The sequence below is a fragment of the Talpa occidentalis genome, unplaced genomic scaffold (assembly GCF_014898055.3).
Source record: "Talpa occidentalis isolate TD23 unplaced genomic scaffold, MPIMG_talOcc4v2.1 talOcc4.12, whole genome shotgun sequence".
NCBI classification, from domain to species: Eukaryota; Metazoa; Chordata; class Mammalia; order Eulipotyphla; family Talpidae; genus Talpa; species Talpa occidentalis.
The window spans coordinates 94,101,914-94,123,023 of record NW_023601212.1 but is presented as its reverse complement, the minus strand read 5'-3'; the positions used below and the strand labels follow the sequence as shown (position 1 = coordinate 94,123,023).

The following is a 21,110-nucleotide window of genomic DNA, read 5'->3' as shown; positions in this document are numbered from 1 at the left end:
GGACACACAGCTGGGAAGTTAGGGAACACCTCCTGTCTGTCATCCACCAGTTACCTGACTGCTTTCAGCATGGGGGCCCGGCCTTCCCGACAGAGTCACGGTAGTGGCCAGCGCTAGGTCTGGGCGTCCCCAGGTCACTGGTTCCCAGTCGAGATAGAGAATCAGCAGCTCGGAGCTCCTCTGGTCGGCCCAGCCGTGGGCCCACCCCAGCCCCTTCAGCCTTCTGTTCCTCCCGTGGCTCCTCCTTGCTTCTGCTTTAAACCTTGTTTCATCAGCATGTTCCCCGGGTCACCCCAGCTGTGTTTCCTGACTTCTCTCCTGGGGTCACCCTCAGAAGGAGCCCTCCTTCTGCTTCTCTCTCTCATGAAGGCAAAGACTGAGGACATGAGTGCAGAGTGGGACTAATGATAACGTGTCCCTGAGATGCTGGGGATATTGAAGGTGATAATATATGTCAACACAGTACAGCAGCCAGCGCCAATAAATACTGCCACCTTCGTGGTTGAGGTTACGGCCCTGGTGCTGGTAAACATTCGCTGGGGTCAGGGCAGATTCCTGGCTAGGGTAGCCTAGTCATTGAAATACTGAAATGCTTCCTTATGGCTGGGCACAGCCCCTGCCGCAGGTGCCCCCTGCCCTGGACCATCTGGATCCCCTGTGATCTGGTCACCAAAGGGTTAACTCCTGTCCCTGCTGGGGAGGCTCTGAGACACCTCCTGTTGGCTAATGCCCTTGTCAGATCTGGTTGTTAGTTATCCCTGCGTAGGGTGCCTGGGGACCACCTGCTTTTTCCCCTGCATAATTCCCTTCACCCTGGCCCTTGCGCCCGAGCTCACCTCACAGACATGTCATTGCCTGAGCTGGGTTTCACCCTCTGCAGCTGGCACGGAACACCTGCTCAAGCCCCGTGTGCTCCACTGATGGGGCCCTCAAAATGGATCTCCCCAAGGGAGCTCGCTCCAGAGAGCTCCTGCACCGCAGCCAGGAGCCTGCGCATGCCCCCAGCAAATCTGGCCTTGACTGGCCTTGAGCTTCCTGGTGGCCGGGTTATCTGCTATCTCCTCCCAAAAGGGACCAGTTATCCTCATCTTGGCTTTGGTGTCTGGCTCTTGAAACCATGATTCCCCTTTCTCTCTCTTTGGCCGTGTCAGCAGGCATCAGTGGTCCAGGGAAGGAGGCAAAGCAAATGGAGAATGGCATGCTGGTGACGGATACCTCTGGGAAGCAGCTGCAGAGGTGAGGCAGGGAGGGAGGCCTCGTCCTAAGGATTCCCCCAGCTCTGGGTGTGTCCCCTGCCTGGGGGATCAGAGCAGGTTACCAGGTAATAGCAGCCAGGTTCAACCCACCCTGAAGGCCTTCAGCTCCCCAGGGTCACAGATGGCAATGGCTCTCTGCCTCCCTCCGGAATTCTTGGGAACCTCACTTGGCAGAGCTTCGAGGCCCTGTTCCCGCCAAGTGGCACGTCTCATGCTGGCCTCATGGTTCAGCCCTCTGTCTGCATGTCTGGCTCTCAAGTTCCCTACATGGTGTGGATCTGCCCAACAACACACACACGCACACACACACACAGACACATAGAGACATACATACAAACACGTGCACACATACACAGAGGACACAGCACACAGAGAGGGAACATACACACATGTATGCATACACACTTTGTTCCCCGAGCTCACAAGTCCCTGGGAAAGGGGCTGCCTCTGGGAGATGCTTACGTGCTGAGCCATGTGCTGTGTGCTCATCTGTAATGGTCTCTGTAAAGCCGGTGACCAGGGGAGCAAGAAATGCTCTTAATATCTCCTTGAAGGAGCAGATCTTCTGTGGGCCCTGGAACAAACCCTCCTCTCTCTGGGTAAATGCAGAAGACTGCACTGCTGGGTGCTTGGTGAGGGCCTCCAGCCTTCCCGAGGCCTCCACCTGACACCCTCTGCCTGGCTTTCCCCAGACAGCTCAGCAACTCCTCCTCCTACAGCGGGGATGTCACCCGGCACCACAACAGCACATCCGAGCTGCAGAAGGATGGGGCCAAGAAGGAGGAGACCTGGAAGCTGATGGAGGCGGACAAGGCTCAGACAGGCCAGGTGAGGGCCGCCTTCCAAAACGAGGGCCCTCTGCAGGGTGCTTTTTAAATGTTTAAATGAGCCTGGGTGATGCCCAGGGTTGCAGCCGTGGAGCGGCAGGTGAGGGCTTGAGCCCTTTGGTGGGACTCCAGGGAGAGCATTTGCAGTCCCTGCCTCCTGGAGCAGGACAGGGCGGTCCCAGCGAGGGCTCCCCACCACACGACGTGGCTTCGGGCTGCCACAGACACAGGCTAAATGACATAGAAAAAAGACACAGTCAGAAAAAAATCTTTGTCACTGCTCTCAGCCCTTGTGATTTGGTCAGTGGGGAGGCGGTCTCGAACTCTGCCTGTCCAAGCCCGTCCAGGCTGCCCCAGCCATTCCAGGCGGCAGCTCAGAAGTGGCACGTTTGTTGCCTGAGCTCTGATTTGAGAAGAGCCACTCGACTCCACGAGGACAGAGGCCTTGACTTTCCTGCTGCTTCCTTATGGCAGAATTGGGTGGGGGTGACAGGTGTGGGCAAGGATTGGGGGCCCTGGTGGGGTGGGCGCTGTGGGAGTCCCTGGGCGGGGTGCGTCCTATACACCACCTCCTCTTCCGGCGTCCAGGTCAAGCTCTCCGTGTACTGGGACTACATGAAGGCAATCGGACTGTTCATCTCCTTTCTCAGCATCTTCCTTTTCTTGTGCAACCACGTGGCCGCCCTGGCCTCGCACTATTGGCTCAGCCTCTGGACCGACGACCCCATCGTCAATGGGACCCAGCAGCACACTAAAGTCCGGCTGAGCGTGTTTGGAGCCCTGGGCATTTCGCAAGGTGGGGACCTCCCCTCTGTGGCCTCCCCGTCCACCTGCTTGGGGCACTTGGAACCGGTTCTGGGTCTCATGACCGAATTGGGTCTCCCCACTTGTCAGGGCTTTAGGGGTCCCCCAAACCGAGCCTAACTCACATGAATGATACCCATGATGTGGTAAACATTCAGATGTGTGTGGAATGAATACTGTGTTTCATGTAGCCCCCAGAGATAAGGGGGCAGGGGAGGCGGGCCCAGTGCACCCATTTTACAGATGAGGAACATTGAGAAACAGGTTGCCTGGCACGTTAGTGAGCAAGGACCCTCTCTCCGTCGGGTGATGGGGCTTCTGTGACGTCTCATTTGTGGACTTCTCCCTGATGTCTGAGGCTGGAACTTAGTTCACACTAGTAGGTCCAGCACTGCCCCCAGGGACATTTAGCAATGTCTGCAGATGCTTTCAGTCATCACAAGCTGAGGCGGGTGCTGCGGGCAGCTAGGGGACATTGCTAAACATTCTGCATTGCACGGCGCCACCCCCACGGCAATAGATGACCTCTGCTAGTCAAGAGGCTGAAAAACCCTGCCATGTGCCTGTGAAGTCCCTCATGTGCAGCATTAACAGGAATAGCTGCTGTGTCCTGAGCACCAGCTTGGTGCCTCATCCTGTCCAGAAACAGTTTTAGGTGTTTTAACTTTGCAGCAATCGCAGGAGGTAGGAGTTCATGTTTTGCACATTTTAAAGATGCAGAAACTGAAGCCCAGAGAGGTTAAGTGAGTTGCCCACAGTTACACACGGCAGAGTTGGCATTCAATGAGGCCGTCTGATCAGGGACCCACACTCTTCCCCACCATGCTTCACAGGACATGAGCTGTGTGTTCACGTGCTCATAACTCCGTGTTCCCCTGCACACATGCTCGCGTGTGTTTGGTGTCTAGGATGCACTGGCGTGTATCACTGCATGCGTTTGATGTCTGTGGGCACTGCCTGTGCACCAAGCACATTGCCTGCAGGTCCTTTACCTCCAGCAGGGCTGCAAGATACCATCCCAATTTCCAGATGGGGAAACCGAGGTGCCTAGAAGTTTAGTGCCTGGTGGAAGGTCCCATAACTGGTAAATGGCAGGATTTGGCAGTGTTGGCTCTAGAGCCTATTGTTTTAGTCCCCACCTCTTGATTAAGATGCTTGATTCCTTGATTAAGGTGCTTCTCATTCCCCATGAAATCTCTGCAAAGAATGGGCATCCCAGTGTGGGTCGTTAGCAGGAGCACAGCTGTCTCATGATCTTCAGGGGGTGACTTTGGAAAACGAAAACAGAGGAGCAGACGTGGATTTCTTAACTTTTTTAGACTCTCTGCTCACAGGGCAAGGTATGGTAGTCTCCAAAGTATACTTAAAGGAAGGGGGTATACAGAAAGGGTGCAATGTTTACCTGGACCCCCACAGCAGTGGGGTCTATTCTAGAGCAGAGCTGTGCTGTCCATATGGTGCCACTTGTCAGTGGTGGCCATTTATATTTAATAAGCAGTGGCTTATTAAAATGAAATGCAGTTACTCAGTGGCACTAGCCACCTTACAGATGCTCTGTTGCCGTATGTGTCTGGTGGCCACATACAGGAAGGCACAGGGACAGAACATTTCCGTTGTCACAGCAAGCTCTGCTGCGCAGCACTGGTCTCAGGGACTGTGGCAGGCAGATGGAGAGCAGGACCCGGCCCAGGCTGCCTGGGCCCTGGCTAGAAGAGTGCAGAGGAATCTGCCCCTCTGAGCTTCCTCGACTGTAAACTGGGTAGTGATAGAACTTACCCAGAGTGGTAGAAAGGTTTGGATATCTAGAAAATTCTAGCACATAGTACAAGCACAATAAAGAACAGCCACCACTGTTTCCATGATTGCCATTAGAAGGTGGGGGTCCAGCCCCGTTTTGTTCACATGGCCCCATCACCCCTCATCCCTGCCCCCAGCTTGGCCCATCTTCCACTGTGGAATTAACCAGAGAGTGTTTGCAGGTGTTGCGGTGTTTGGCTACTCCATGGCAGTGTCCATTGGGGGGATCTTCGCCTCCCGCCACCTGCACCTGGACCTGCTGAATAATGTCCTCCGTTCACCCATGAGCTTCTTCGAGCGGACCCCCAGTGGTAACCTGGTGAACCGCTTCTCCAAGGAGATGGACACGGTGGACTCGATGATCCCGCAGGTCATCAAGATGTTCATGGGCTCTCTGTTCAACGTCATCGGCGCCTGCATCATCATCCTGCTGGCCACGCCCATGATTGCAGTTGTCATCCCGCCCCTGGGCCTCATGTACTTCTTCGTCCAGGTAAGAGGTAGGGTCTGGTGTCCAGGAGTGTGTGCTGTGCCTCCATGTGACAGAAGACTCACTTCACTCATTATTTCCCCCGAGTGGAGCTGTTGAGGGTTTGCTAGGAGAGGGTTGGTTTTGTTTTATCAGTTTAGGATCCCTACACTGATTATTTTTAGCTTGCGATAATCCAGTGTCCTTTTTTTCCTAATGGTTGTTTTAGTAACTATATTTTATGAAAGGAAAAGTAAGCTTTGTTTGAAAAGAAACCTTTATTAGTCATATTTCTTTAAATATGAAATGTTTTATGTCCTAGTCCCCTGCCCTGCAGATCATAGAGACATGAATAACAGCAGCTTACCCAAGATAGACATTTAGTTTTCTTCTTCATAATAGAAATTTAGAGGCAGGCCATTCAGGGCTGATGTGGCAGCTCCATGAGTTCATTAATATCCCAGGAGCCTTCATTGCTTTTTTTCCTCTGATCTTTGCATTAAGCCTTCCATTCTTGAGTGGGTCTGATGGTCCAAGACGGCTACTGGATCTCCAGCCATCACAACTGTATTTCAGAAAACAAGACTGAGGAAGGGGAACAGGGCATGGGAAAATATGATAGCTGAGTCAGCATCAACTGTGGTTTCTTAGGTTCTTCCCGCATAGATCTTATTCCCGCATAGATCATGTCTCCAGTTGATAGCTAGATGAAGATGTTGAACCTGGGAGTGTGAGTTCACCTCTCTGACCCCAAACCTTGTGTGGGTAACCGTTGTGCTGTACTGTTCCTTCTTGCCCTTAAAAGGTTAGCTGTAGCACATTTGTGAGTGGGGGAGACTTGTTCAGATGGGAGCTTTGTGGACTTCTAGTGAGTCCGAACCTGGGACGCGACGGTGAAGGAAATCAGACATGGGGGACTGTCATGTCCAGCATGCAGCAAATCTTTATTGTCTTAGTGCTCATTATATACTATTTTAATTGCAGCAGGTGTAACATCAAAGCATACCACATAATGATAACATGTATTGTGATTAGTCTATTTTCTTACTATTATCTGTTTACTTCAGACAGTAGGGTACCAGGTGGTTAGTTCTCACACACATAATCTTATCGCCTCCTAGCCAGAGCCTGGGAAGTTCGCTCATTATTTTGTTGTTCTCAAACTGTGGAGATGTACGCAGTTCACTTCCAGGCTCTCAACACCAAGTCCTGTCACCCAGAGGTTTTCCTCCGAGACGCATGTGTTTTCACATGCCTTAGAGACTTGGGTCAAGGCCCTTCTGCTCACTACGCAGGGTGGCCACCTCCAACAGAGCATAATGACTGCAATGCAAAACAAGAATCAGAAACCACAAAGTACTTTGTATTTCAGATCACACTGACCCGTCCATATGGGGTGCAGAAAGTCTTGGTGTACTCAGTCAATCCCCAGAATGCACCACACTTGGCCCAGTGTTTAGTGAGTGTAGACAAAGGTGGAGTCAGAGAGAGCAGGTCCAGTTCCTAGAGCCCATTGGACATTCTTTTAATTGGCATCAGTTCCTTGGGAAAGTCATCTGGCTGTGTTTGTCAAAAATGTTATCTGTGTCCATACCATGACTGAAAATTTTCCTGGAGGACCCAATTCACAAGAACAAAACAGGCTAAATGCTGCATTCAGGGGAGCTTGAATATCTGTCCCTGGTGCTTAAATAACATGCCATGGCCATGACCTTAGGTACCTTTAACAAGGTAATTAGGAAGACACTGTAGCCCCAGCCATTTTATTTCTAAACAACAAAGGAATGAAGTTTAGCCAAGGACCGTGTCATTAGAACTAAGATGAAATGCAGAAGGTGAGGGAGCAGAATTGCAAAGGGAGTCTTGCAGAAAAAGGAAAATGTTACCTTTCTAAGAGCTGGGGTTATGGGAGAGTTTATTGTTTTAAGGGTTTTTAGTTAAATATATTTTAGTTAAATATAACCCCTTAGTGTGTATGGGAAAGACATGAGAGAATATATACAGAAAAAAAAAAGTGGGGCTAGGGCACGCTAGAACATTCTTAGTCTCTTGATTCATATAGCCTCAAACTAGAGACAGCCCAAACACCCGCTGTAAGGGAGTGGGTGACTACGTGCTGACGTATTTAACATTAGCGATGACTCAGCAATAAAGCAAGTGAACTGCTGACACACACTGTGGCTCGATGAACCACAAACTGTTGAACGAAGAAGGCGGACACTGAGCCCAAAGTGTGTGTCTCCATTTAAATGAAGTTCACAACCAGGAATGTGTGATGAGCTGATAGAAGTCAGAGTAGAGGCGAGAAGGGGGGTTTTCTGGGGTGCTGGGAATGTTCTAGATTGTGGTCGGGTGATGCCAGTACAGATCAGTGTAATACTAGTTGAGCTGTTAAGACTTAGTGCCCTTCCCTGTGAATGGTTCCATCTCAATGGAAAAGTACCTTTCTGCTTGCCTCGGGGGATGCGGCCTTATCCCTGAACCATTTAATAAAACCAATTCGATTCCTATAAATAAATGAAGAGTGGCTTTCAAAGCGGCTCTTAGATATCTGTATGTATGGGTGTGGGCATACCCGCCCTTTCTTTTTGGAAAACGCACTGATATTCCTTAGGATCATTGACTTAATGTCATTTTTATTTGATCTTCTATATCCCCCCAATTTTTTTTTATTTTGTATACATTCTTATTTTAACTTTTTTTTTTTTTAAAGATTTTACTTATGTGTAGAAGAACTGGGGTGTAGGCCAGTGGTGCAGGGGGGTGGGGGTGAGAGGATTCACCAGAGATGGAGTGGGGAGCAGAACAGGCGGATCTACTTAAATATACTGCTGAGGGGAGCAGGAGAGGTCTGCTGTGCCATGTGAGTCAGCTCTCTGTGTGTTTACCAAGAAAGCTCGTGAGAGTTGATCAGTCGAGGGAGGTGGGGTGGCCGGTGAGGCCTGGGCTTCATTCAAGGCGCAGGAGTCCTGGAGGAGCCATGTCATCTGACCCACCTTCAGGGAATTGCCAGGCAGCTGCTGAGTGACTGCCCAGGTTGGCATGGTCCCTGGGTTAACAGCCCGAGTTTCTGGGGCCCCAGATGGCTAGCCAACTGTGGGTTCAGGTTACTGTGTGAGCCGCAGTTCATTGAAGAAGCTGCCGTCCTCTGGGGCCCCATCAGAGATTAGAGCCACCCCTTATGTTCTGTGGCAGGCCTCTGCCCCCGAAGGACCCAGGGTGTGAGGCAGGGCAGGAGGCAGGGAGGTTGTGTCCTGACCAGCCCTTGTTCATTGTCCAACTGCCACTTCCAAGCCAGCCTCCTGTCCACTGTCTAGCACGCCTGGGGCAGGGAGGCCCGTCTCATCGGTTACTTTGCACAGCTGAAGAAATGGAGACCCAGAAAACCCGTGTAACCTCAGGTGGCCAGCCAGTGTCCATTCACGGCTCCTTGAAGCTTCCAGTGGGTGATTCGTGATTTGCTTTTGTTCCAACGAGTGTTTGTCAAGCGGCTGTGTGAGCCTGGCGCTGGCTGAGTGCCCTGGTGGGGATGGAGCAGAGCAGATGTGGTCTTTGCACCCAGGGACAGGTGGAGTCAGGTTTGAACTGAGGTCTGGTTGCACCTAGAGCCTCAAGGCTGGAGCCATAAAACCGTAAGGCCAATGTCTTCCCAGAAGTGGTCAGAGCAGAAGGTGGCCCTCTGGCCAGACTGCTGGTTCGAGTCCCAGCTCCCTCTACTCCCCGGCCACGTGACCCTAGGCGGGGGTTCAGCTCCTTTGTGCTTTCGCTCAGCTGTCCTGAAAATTGGAATACGCACCTTGTAGGTGTATTGTGAGGATCCAGCGAGCTTATAACACCTTCTAGTGCCTGTGACTGTGGCTGGGGGCTGGGCTGTGTGCGAGTGTTGGCCACGAATTAGCTATGGCCATGGTGCTGCTGTTGCCCCGCTTCTGTGCCTGCAGTTCACCAGGAGAGGGCCCACATTTCAACTCCAGCACAGTGCTGGGAGGAGAATGGGATGAGGTAGCCCCGCCAACCCCCTCCGTTCTTCACCCCCCAGAGGTTCTACGTGGCCTCCTCCCGGCAGCTGAAGCGTCTCGAGTCGGTCAGCCGCTCCCCGGTTTACTCCCACTTCAACGAGACCCTGCTGGGGGTCAGTGTCATCCGTGCCTTTGAGGAGCAGGAGCGCTTCATCCGCCAGAGTGACCTGAAGGTGGACGAGAACCAGAAGGCCTATTACCCCAGCATCGTGGCCAACAGGTGGGCATCTAGGCCCAAGGGCTCAGGAGGCCTTCTTACTCCTTACTCCTAGCGCCTCGTCCCTCTGCCCTGATTTCTTCTATGGGCCTTCTTCCTGGAAGAGGGTGTGAAGCCAGACTTAGTCCTTCCCAGAGAGGAGGGCGAGACCTGGCGAGAGGAAGCACAGGTGACCTTGACAGGTAGGCAGGAGCCCTGTAAGTGCGTAGCTCTGGGGGCCTTGGGTGCAGGGCCGAGTCCTTCTGGAGTCAGGTAATTCTCAGCCAAGGGCCTAGCACCCCCCCATGGAATGAAGTTGAAAGCAGTTTCCTAGTATTAGGTTGAACCCTGTGGGATTGTCCTTTAAGGGATCAAGAATAGTTGCATAGCATTAATCAAAACGGGCAGGTGGGGGGAGTGGGCAAAAATTTGCTAATTGACTGAAATTGGGAAAGTGTCTCATTTAACCCCCAAATATTGTCCTGTCTTGCTTGCATCCTGACACATTTTTGGAGAGATGGACTAGAAAACCTGGAGGAGGGGGTAATAGCACCCTGGAGGTGACCTTAGCATGAGACTCAATGTGGGGGAGACTGAATTACTGGGGCCCTTGCCTGCCCTTGCAGAATTGCTAGGGGTTCCTTGTGGCGGAGTAGCTTCCATTCAAGAAAACCAGCCACGTGGATTTTTAGGGTTGATGATACCAATCCCCTGTGAGGCTTTACATTGTAAAGCATGAAAATGGCATTGTGAATGCTCTAGAAAGTTAGCTCTAAACCAATGAAGTCATCTGTTTGCATTGCAAAAGATTCAGTAAGGTAGTTGCTGAAACAGGGTGAGCTGGGTCGGGACTATCATGGCTCCATCTCAAATAGTAGTTTAGTTCTCACTCCCCCACTTCTCTCCTGCCAAGAGGAGATTATTTTAAAGCCTCTTCCAGTTGAAGACTTTCAGTATTTAGGAATTTCCTGGGACCTCTTGTTAAAAAATGCATATGTGGGTTTATCCTAAAGGTTTCAGTGAGAAAAGTTGGTTGTTAGGAAGGGCAAGCCTCAGATTCCTGGGAAGATTGCTTCAGAACTCTTAATCCCTGGGGTTGCCAAATGTAGAAGGAATTACTGAAACCATACCCGTTTGGGCCTCCTTCCCGCGCATTCAATGAACAGGGCTGGGAAGTCATTTCAGTTCGCCAAGTGCTCCCTGTCCCCCCACACCCTGAACCAGAAGCCAATCTGAAAAGCTCAGCCTGGGGGTGTGTGTGGGGTGTGTGTGTGGGTGTGTGTGTGTGTGTGTGTGTCCGTGTCCATGTTCATGTTCATCTGTCCGCCCTTCATCTGCCTCTGTGTCTCTGTGCAGGTGGCTTGCGGTGCGGCTGGAGTGTGTGGGCAACTGCATTGTCCTGTTTGCGGCCCTGTTTGCCATGATCTCCCGGGACAGCCTCAGTCCAGGCCTGGTGGGCCTCTCGGTGTCCTACTCTTTGCAGGTAAGGGGGCAAGCTCTTCCTTGGTTGTTTGATTTTTCAACGGGAGAACTAGTGAAGTGCTAGGATCCCTTGCTTTGAATCCCTACTTTGAATCCCTGTGGGAGGGTGGAGAGGAAAGGGGCCAAGTGGAGTTTGGGGAGCAGGTCTAGAGCTCAGTGAGTGACTGGCGCAGGAGAGAAGTTAGACATGTGGCTGGGGTTCTCCTGTCAATCAAGGAAAGTCCTTAATACTTAATAGCCTGTGATGCCTCCAACAATGAGAAATGCTTGTAATGCTATAAATGGCCCTCTTCAGTTCTGCTTTGGCTGCATCTCCCAACTCTTGACACTATGTTTTCCCATGGTCATCAGGCTCAGACACTTTCCGATTTCCTTTCTGATTACTTGTGTCGCCCATGGGTCATTTTGAAATGTGGAGTTTGCTTAAGAGATGGAGTGTAGCAAGTCTGGGTGATGACTGCAAAGTGGAGTTGCTGTCCTCTGCACCTTTCTTATCTGAAGAGTTTCACAAGTCATAATTCCCTCATTAAAATACAGTAACTCACTCTCACACTAGCACTTCCTGTGACTCTTGCACTTCCAGATCACGACGTACTTGAACTGGCTTGTTCGGATGTCTTCTGAGATGGAGACCAACATAGTGGCCGTGGAGAGACTCAAGGAGTATTCAGAAACTGAGAAAGAGGTAAAGCGAGCCTGACCTCTTGGCCTTGATCTTCAGTGTTGCTTTACTCCCAAGAATGCTCTGAGCCATACCATGTCTATCCTCTGCCTCCGATTGGAAGGATCCGTTGGATTTCACACAGCAGCACCTGCTTAGAATCACTGGTTTTAGGGAGAGAAAGTAGTTTCATTATCCCGGCTCTCCCCAAGATTGGGGATGCCCAGATACAAAATGACTGTGCCGTCAGGACATTTGAACAGTGGCGAGGAAGTTGTCCCTCTTCTAACTCTCCTGCATGCCTTTAGATGCCATCACAGACAGCGCCTTGGCTTGGTGCTCACTAGCACTTGAACGCCCTTCAGCAGACTCAAGTAGCCCTCAGGCTCAGAGCCTTCAACAGGCAACCTCTCTCTAAAACAAGTCTTCTGTTATTTGTCCAGTACGTTTATGGGGGTTTCTGTTATGGAAAATGAGACTAATTTCTTCTTTGAGTAAGCTTAACATTAAGTACCAGCAAGCTGATTAAAAGTCAGTAATAACAAGAGAATCAGCACATGGAGATTTCAGGAATCAAGAGACTGACAAGGACTTGACCAAAGTTTGGAAAACCGTGTGGTTAGCCCAAGGCCCCGTTTTACAGTGGAGGAAAAGTATACCTTTTAGGCTTGAGCTAAAAGTGTGCTCATGTGACTTGAGCCCAGTAGGACCCATGTCTCTGCTTCAGTGCCACATGGCCCCTCAAAGCTGCCTCATTCTGCCTGCAAACCACCACCAGGAATAAGTGACAGTCCCTATGCCACACCAGTGCCTGGAGACAATCCCCGTCCCGGTGATAGCAGGGACTCATGTTGTGTCCTTGTGGCGGTTGGCCTTGACCTTAACATCCTACGTGAAACAGTTCACTGAATGCTAATGGGCCTTATAACTCACATTGTTGCCATTACCCCCATTTTATAGTTGAGGAAGCTGAGGCACAGAGAGGTTAAGTTACTTGCCAGCATCACACAACTTACTAAATGACAACCCAGGATTGGGCGCTGTGCCATTGTGCCCTCCTGGCTCCCAAGGAAATGCCCCCTGGAAATGAGCGGCCCCACTTAAGCTCTGCGTAGGGATTTATCCAGCTCCCCTCTGCCCAGTCCTTGAGTGCTCTTGAGCCAGGCCCCGGTGCATGGGAGAGCATTATCCAGAATGGCGTGAGCGCCCCCTGGCTAAACAAGAGTGAATTGCCCCAGGAGGCCTGTACTCGGCATTGAATTTCTTTTTTATTGTAACTTTTGAGATAGACTTCACACATCCTGCAGTTTATCCATTTTAAGTATGAACTTCACAATTTTTAAAAAAAAACATTTCAATTAATTTTATATTTTTAGAATGAAAGCATATATGAAAAATGCGAGCCAAAGATCCCCAGAGCCCTCCCACAGCTAAAAATATGTATTTATTTGTTTATATAGAAAGATCGCAACCCACCCCCTTCTCTGCAGTCCTGTGCTCTTACAGCATTTGTGTACATGTAGTTACAGAAGGGAAAGAAGATTGTTGAAAGAAGATTGATCAAGGACTTTATGAGCAGGAGTGAAAGTCTTCTCACTGTCTCCAAGGACAGTCTCTAGTCTCCCCAGGCCCTTCCTGTGCGTGTTCACACACTTCTCTTACCTCAGACCCATGCACATCTCTGCCCTAATTTTTTTTTTCCTTTTAAGCTAAGGTGGGACCTGCCGGTGGTCCCGTGGGAGCCCCTTTGCTCCTTACCCACACTGGAGGCCGAGGCAGCTTCACATCTCCATGTGACAGCAGCTTCTGGCTCTCGGGGTGCATGACACTCAGAGGAGATAATCCAGCACCGCTCGTCACACAGGGCCCTCTCCCTTGAAGCACTCAACCACAGCTCTGGTATTTGAGAGCTTCCGAAACGAGGGTCAAGTTTTTGCTGCGTGCTGACCCGGAAAGGTGCCCACCACACTGCAGCCAGGCTCGGAGTCTGCGTGCACCCACCCCCTGGCGCCCACCCCGCAAATTCTCTGGGGCTGCAGCCCCCACATCCAGCCCTGGACTAGTCCTAGACCTCGAGAAAGGCTGAGCTGAGCTACGAAGCACACCTGAAGTGGGGGCTGCGCTGCCCTGGCCGGTGGCATTGCCTTGCTGCATCTTTTCCTGTGTGCGACCTGCGGGTGGTAAAGGGCTGATCCTGTGCTCATAGGATCGTAGTGACGATCAATGAGGTGAGGAGTGAGCTCTTAGGGTTCGCTGCTGTTATGGCTGGCGCCCTCCAGACCTGGAAGGTTGGCAGGTTCTCTCACCTTTACCCTGGGTCTGTCTTGAGGAGACCACTCATTCATTTGCCCATGAATTCCTCATGGAATGACTGTTGCAGTGGGCACTGGTGGCAGCATACACAGATGTGCATTTAGAATGTCAGAAGGTGGGAAGTGGAGGAGCAGGACACAGCTGGGAGGGAGGTCTGGACTGACCGAGGCCCCAGGATGTGAGGAGCAGGCACATGCTAGCTTGGGGAAGAGTGAGTCAGGCAGAAGTCACCAGCGCAAAGGCCCGGAGTCGCTGGAGGACGGTGTGGGGAGCAAAGAAGCGAGAAGGCAGCGGGGGTGTCAGGGACCACTCACAGAGCCCCGGCACATAAGGTGGACGTCAGAGTCCTTACTCTCCCTCCCCTCCCCACTGCCCCCTGTGATTTCAGGCTCCATGGCGAATCCAGGAGATGGCTCCCCCCAGCACCTGGCCCCAGGTGGGCCGGGTAGAATTCCGGGACTATGGCCTGCGCTACCGAGAGGACCTGGACTTCGTTCTCAAGAACATCAACGTCACGATTGATGGTGGAGAGAAGGTGGGTGCACATTGTCCCCCTGCTCCTTCACAGTCAGGTCCATGAGCCGTCAGGCAGGTGCAACCAGCCACATCACTTCACCCTTAGTCCTGACCCTATGCCAGGGAGTGGAGCAGCCTTTTTTGGAGGGGCTTGTTGGGACTTTGGATATAAAAATCCAAAGTTTTCTTGAAAGATCAGAACATCCAGCCATGCTGGGTCTCCACCCGGCTCCTCATAGACACGACGTGAGCCTCCCAGATCACCCCATCCCTCCTCGCTCAGTGTTGAGCCTCTTGGCTCTCGGTGCCATTCCAGTTTGAGGATTGAGAATAGAAAGATGTTACCATCATGCCAGGGATGGCTCAAGGGACTTGTGAAATTGTCAGAATTTTGGAACGTGCCCCCAGGCCCCAGCTGTTCCTGGAAGACATCCTTGCCCTGAGACCTTTATCTTCTCCTCAGAAATCAGAGCAAGAGTCTTCTGGCCCTTTGCCAGGGGACGAGGCTCGTTTTCATCTCTGACCATAAGGCTTTGTTAAACCATCCTTACTACGAGTTCAGAATATTCCATTCCTGTGAGATAATTTCACTAACTTGCAACGAGGGGGGAAGGACAGAGTGGTCACTGATGGGCAGGAGTGCGGACACTGGCCATTAACTAGGGAGCCCAGATCCCTCAACAGAGGAAAAGTGGAGACCAGGTCATATGCATAACCTTGGACCTCAGCAGGGAGGGGGAAGAGAGGAGTGTCCAGGGGGATCAGCCTGAATCTTCGAGCTATTTTAACAGCTTGGAATGGGAAAGTCACCACCAGAGGACTGGGTGACAGGGTGAGGAAGATGCCCAGTTATTGCTTAGTAGTGTCTTAAGTTGAAAACAGTAGGATTTATTGAAAATCCCTTCTGCCTGATGCCTCTCTTTTGGGAGCGCTCAACCAGTTTATTAAAGAGTTTTGTCTCAGTTTAATTTATAAAAAGAGCTGATCAAGAGAAGGGAGTCATTCTTGACTCTTGGCCAAAACAGTCCCTACAGTGGTGTCACTGGGAAGCTGGTAGGTAGAAGTCATGGTGGAGTTGGGTCGACCAGATGACTGAACTGCTCTGGGGCAGAGACCTGGAACGAGAGCTCTAGGGAGCAGGTGGTAACCGCCAGATTCCAGCATGTGCACCTTATCCTGGGCCCACCCCTTCCGCAGGTTGGTATCGTAGGCCGGACAGGAGCTGGGAAATCCTCCCTGACCCTGGGCTTGTTCAGGATCAAGGAGTCTGCCAAAGGCGAGATTATTATCGACGGCATCAACATCGCCAAGATCGGCCTGCACGACCTCCGCTTCAAGATCACCATCATCCCGCAGGTGGGGACCCGGGGGTGCCTGTGCATTTCCAGGACACACATAAACTCTTACATTGTTGTAATTAATGAAATTCTGCTGTGTTGTTCTCCACTGAATCTCCTTTTAGCACAGAAATGGCAGTGGGGACTAACCAGGTGTCATTCCGTCTCTCCTGCCACCCTGTCGGGCAGCTTCTGGGCGGCTGTGAGACGCTTCCCTGCTGGCTGTAGGTCAGGACGAGCATCTCCGGTCTCCCGAGAGCCAGGCAGGAAACACTTTTCTAGCCTGCTTCCTGGAGGTGGTGATCCCCTAATGTGTTGCCTTTTGGTGTGATTTTTCCCTAAAATTTGTTTTGAGATTCTGCTGGAGGCAGGGCACAGGGAGGAGGCCTCGTAATTTACAGTGAGAGATTGCCCATGCTGGAAGCTTCTCCGCTTGCTTGCCTATTGAACGCCCTGGGGGAAAAAAAATCCTGTGCAAACAAAAACCTCTTAATTTACTTAGCTCAGGGTTTTTCCAGACTTTTTTTTTTTTTTTCCATGACTAACATCTCCAGAAATAGTAATTCTGAGAAACCCCGGAGTCCCATCTTCAGCAGTTCTGGCAAGAATTTCCTTTCTGACGTGTGTCTCACATGATGTGAGCCTCACATGCTGTTTGCTGTCCTCTCTACACAGGACCCCATTTTATTTTCGGGTTCCCTCCGCATGAACTTGGACCCGTTCAACCAGTACTCGGACGAGGACGTCTGGACCTCGCTGGAGCTGGCTCACCTGAAAGACTTCGTGTCCACCCTTCCGGATAAGCTGAACCACGAGTGTGCAGAAGGCGGGGAGAACCTAAGGTGGGCAGGGGTCGAAGCCCTGGCGGAGCTACCTCCCCTGTATCAGGCCTGGACTCGAGTCCCAGCTCTGCCGTAGACTGGCTGTCTCAGCCTCTGAGTCCTGACGTCGCCTCCTTGTCTCTTTCTCCCGCTGCAGCGTCGGGCAGCGCCAGCTCGTGTGCCTGGCCCGCGCCCTGCTGAGGAAGACGAAGATCCTGGTGTTGGACGAGGCCACAGCGGCAGTGGACCTGGAAATGGACAACCTCATTCAGTCAGCTATCCGGACACAGTTTGAGAACTGCACGGTCCTCACCATCGCTCACCGGCTCAACACCATCATGGACTACACGAGGTGCTGCCCCTGGCATGGAAGCCCCGGAACTTGGGGTCCATCCTGTTGCCCATTAATGTGGTCATTTGTTCAATACCAACCTTATGCCCGGGGACAGCCCCAGTTGGTGGAATCTCTCTTTATCCGGGTAGTCCTGGGTTATTTCGACATAGCTCAGTCATCCGCTGGTAGGCACATAGGTGTGGCGTGCCCACTGTGGTCCTGGCCCTGTTGCAGGCCCTGGGGCCTGTCAGATAAGGCACCTGCACAGGGACCATATAATTTAATGGGACCTGGGGGTGTGAGAGATGGAGAGAGACAGTGAACACAACAAGGCTTTGATATGGACTAGAACTAGGGATTGAGGATTGGCCGCAACAGTCCTGGCAGGAGTTAGGGGCCTGGCCCAATGCAGTGACTTGCTTAGGTAGATTCCTGGGGGTATGAGGTGCCAACAGACCCTCCCTTGCCCCTCATATCTGCATCCCTTTACTCCCTTCACAGGGTGATCGTCCTGGACAAAGGAGAAATTCGGGAGTATGGCACCCCCACTGAGCTCCTGCAGCAGAGAGGTCTCTTCTACAGCATGGCCAAAGATGCCGGCTTGGTGTGAGCCCCAGAGCTGGTGCATCTGGTCGGAACTGCAGGGCCAGCACGCCAGCATCCAGGGATGAGCCAGCACCAGGCCACCCAAACCTCCAGTACAGAAACCAAAACCAAACACCAAAACACTCACAACACAGCCACCATCTGGCCCTCTGCCTTGAATTAGCTGCAAGAAGCAGAGAGACACAGAGACGCAGCCCACTCAAAACACACCCCCCCCCCTCTGCTGTTCCCACAAGCACACGTGTCCTCGTCCCTGGGGGAGGTGTGCCGTGTGCTCGGTGCTCTCTGACGAGGTTTCGGCAGCTGACTTCCAGAGGAATTGGTTGCGTAAAATATCCCAGTGACCAAATCCAGCCAACTGCCTCAGATCTCTCCAGCCGAAGCCTTCGAGATGCTCCCCAGCCCCCATCAGCACTTCTCCCATCCTTGTCTGACTATCCCCACCCGGAGCTTTATTTCCTCGGGCTGCAGTGTGGAGGTGAGGGGCCTGGTGAAGACCACCCTCCCCCGGGCAGTGTCTGCAGGCTCACGGGCGCGCCTCTTACCAACCACCTGGTCTTCCGGGCGCTCAGACTCTGGGAGCCAGCGTCCCAGCTCCGCCTGCCCCTGCACTGGCTGCCCAGACCAGAGGCAGCTGCTCCCCCGTGCTTCTAATTGCCGGGCCTGGGCTGGACCTGTGAAGGGGATTTGGACCGAAGCTCAGGAGGGCAGAGCCGCCCTAACGCTGACTTCCCGCCTTGCTCACCTCCTCACCTGCTCCATTCTTCTCCTCGCCTTCCTCCCTCTCCCTTCTCCCCGGTTGCTAGGCTAAGGTCACCCCTCCAGGAGCCTGAGTGACAAGCGCTGCTAGTGATTACGAAGCATTCAAAGCCAAAGACGTGGGTGCCTCCCGAGAACGCCCAGCTGGTCCCGGAAAGAACCCTGTGGAGTCTTCTCGTCTTTAAGTTTCGGTTTCTCCCCCTTGGCATCCGGTGCGCTGTCAAGGTCGGGTGTGGAGAGCTGGCCGCTGCGTTACTGAGTGTCCCTCAGGACAAGCAAAGAACAAAGAACCCACTCATGAATACCGGGGATTGCTTTTTCTTTCTCGCTTTCTTTTCAAGTACTGCTCTAGGGAGAGAAAGTCTCAAGACTTTGCTTTCTTGGGAGGAGGTTCAGGGCAAAGAGCGGCATTCCAGGGAATCGCCGAGTCGGCAGCGTCTGAGCGTTGGTGGGGTGTTCCTGGAAGAGAACGGGGGTCCGTCAGCGGCTGGCCTTAAGGTCCCTTGGTCAGAGAGAAAATGAGACTCTGAAACCAGAGCAGTCACTGCCGCCCGGAGTCACACCTGCTGGGAGTGACATTGCCGGCGCCAGGGCCCAAGAAGCATCTTCTTTTAGGTGGAAATAATATATTTATTTTTTGTAAGTTATACCATTCTTTCACATTAGATAAACCAAGTTTTTCTTGGGGATCTTTTTGTAATGACTTACACTGGTAACATGAACATTTGCAAATGATTTGCAGTAAAAGAAAAGTTTTATTTCTTTCTAAATGACTGTTCCATTTTCTTCGGGTCATGAGCGAAGGTGCCAGCCCTCTGCCTGTGGTCGGGGCACCCTCTTGTCCGCTTCTGGTCCTTCCTCCTGGCAAGCACAGTGTTGTCAGAAATGGGGCGCCTGGAGGTTAATAATCCAGTGGGACTTAGTGGGGAGCCCTTGTAGCCCACGGACAGGAACCTGGTCTTTGTGCTTAGACAGGCCCAGGCTTGGGTCCTGCCCTTGTCATTTGTGGGCTGTGTGGCCCTGGGCGAGTCCCTGGGTCTCTGCCTCAGTTGCCGTCTGTCAGCTGCCTTTGGGGTTGTTGTGAACAGTGATGTGTGTGGCACAGATGGATCTGGTCAGGTTTTACCACAATAGCAAGTTGGAAATCACACATGGTCAAAATTCCCCTTGAAAATTCTTTGTATTGTCAGCCTGGGCCGAGCAGCTGGATCCGTGTAGCCATAAACTCCCGGGGGGTGAACACGAGGGCAAGTTTCTTGCTGATGTGTTTTTCATGAGGGTTAATGCGCCTCTTCCATGCAATGAATGGACATCCAGACTGTTCTGGGTTATGGTATCTCCTCTCAAGGGCTGGCTTCCCGGTCACCCCGGGAAGGCAGATCTTGGGCAACACACCCCATCGGAAGCACCCCAAGCCAGAAGGGACACAAGTCAGTCCCACTCAGCCCACTGGCCAGAATCACGGTCCCAACTGAGCCACAAAGGAAGCTGGGGTGTAGGGGTGCATAAGGAAGAGAAGAATCTCCCTGTGCCAGTTGTTGGTATTTGTAAGCTTGGGGTGGTGGGTAATGAGACCGGCGTGGGGCTTCTGAGTCTGAGTCAGGTGAGTGGATAATGAGGATTGCCTGTACGTGGGGAGCATGTCGTGTATCTGTTGCACTCCGAAACCATGCACTGAGGACCTGCAGAGGGAACATTCCCTCCAACATCGCTGTCCCCTAGTGAAATCGCTGCCTTGCCTTGGGGACCGGGAAGCAGAAGGTTCTGGTGAAGAGCAGCCGGTGAGTCAGCGTCACACGGGGGCGAGTCAGCATCACAAGGAGGCCGGGTAGCCTCCACCTCCCTGCCCTCTGCTGTCAACCCACAGCTTCAGCCAACCTCACACTCCACCTGTGCCGCCAAGTCAGGCCCACGGTGACTGTGTCTGTGCAGGAAATGTGTCGACCTCCTGGCCGGTCATTGTTCCCCAAACAGCGTGGTGTTACAGCTACTTACGTGGCCTTTACGTGGGTGAGGTGTTACTAGCCGTCTGCTTCTTCCCCTCTAAGCCCCGACCCCACACAGTCAGGTCTTGACCCAACAGCTTAGTGATCCCATAATAATGGACTTTGGCGGTTCCTTCAAAGTGACCCCCTGGAGTCGCCAGCCCGGCTCCCTGCCCCCTCTGTCCTCAGCTCCCCCTCCAGCCACTCACCCCTCTGCTGTCCTGCCTCAGGGTCCTTCGCCAGAAGCCAACATCATGCGCCCCCACCACCCCCTCCCACACACACTGATTCTGCAGCGGCAGCTCCAGGAGATTGGAGCTTTATTCTCAGAATGCCACTCTGGAGGGTGGGCACAATGCACACCTTCAAGCACTGGATTCTTCAATCTGGGACCGAGCCCTTCTTTCCAGGTCCTGGGCTAAGGTGTGAAGCCACCAGGTCCTTTGAGAAGCTGAGGTTCTTAAGCCCAGGGTGGCCGTATCCACCTGGCCAGGTGGTGGTGAGGATGGAGACAGGTCACACTAGGCCCGGCCTTCGGGACCCTTCCTGTGTGGTAATGCCATTTACCCATCATTTGCTGTCTGCCCACACCCCATCCACCCTTCCACCCACCCAGTCACTCTCCCACTCTCCCTTCCATGCGTCCATCTGTCCATGCATCCCTGCATCTATCCGTCCATCATTCCGTCCATCTGCCCACCCATCCGTTCGATCTTGCCGTGGGCATGTATTGAACCCTGCGTGCTGCACATGCTAAGTGCTCGGTGCTGGGGAACATCGTGAGCCACATGCACAGCCTTTGGCTCAAGGAGTGAGCACCTTCCCTCCTTTCTCGAGAGTGGCATTCAGGTCTCGGTGGAAAGTGAGAGTTGGCACACGCAGTGCTTGACGTGGGCGCTCAAGTCAGACCGCTGGGGTCAGCAACGCC

The 21,110-nt window shown here is 52.5% G+C and overlaps 1 protein-coding gene across 2 annotated transcripts in view; it reads left to right on the top strand.

The window, feature by feature from the left end:
• Positions 1–19,108, top strand: part of ABCC1 (ATP binding cassette subfamily C member 1) — a 103,703-nt gene extending 84,595 nt beyond the window's left edge. The window contains exons 20-31 of one of the 2 annotated variants that reach the window (XM_037507550.2): positions 1,155–1,236; positions 1,949–2,084; positions 2,672–2,879; positions 4,867–5,177; positions 9,193–9,392; positions 10,725–10,851; positions 11,434–11,535; positions 14,213–14,359; positions 15,538–15,696; positions 16,353–16,519; positions 16,656–16,850; positions 17,334–19,108. In XM_037507550.2, the coding sequence (XP_037363447.1) occupies positions 1,155–1,236; positions 1,949–2,084; positions 2,672–2,879; positions 4,867–5,177; positions 9,193–9,392; positions 10,725–10,851; positions 11,434–11,535; positions 14,213–14,359; positions 15,538–15,696; positions 16,353–16,519; positions 16,656–16,850; positions 17,334–17,442 (1,943 nt within the window). In that variant the 3' untranslated portion in view covers positions 17,443–19,108. Of the gene's footprint in view, positions 1–1,151; positions 1,237–1,948; positions 2,085–2,671; positions 2,880–4,866; positions 5,178–9,192; positions 9,393–10,724; positions 10,852–11,433; positions 11,536–14,212; positions 14,360–15,537; positions 15,697–16,352; positions 16,520–16,655; positions 16,851–17,333 lie in introns of both variants that reach the window. The other variant, XM_037507549.2, reaches the window with a different exon arrangement.
• The last annotated feature ends 2,002 nt before the right edge of the window (positions 19,109–21,110 follow it).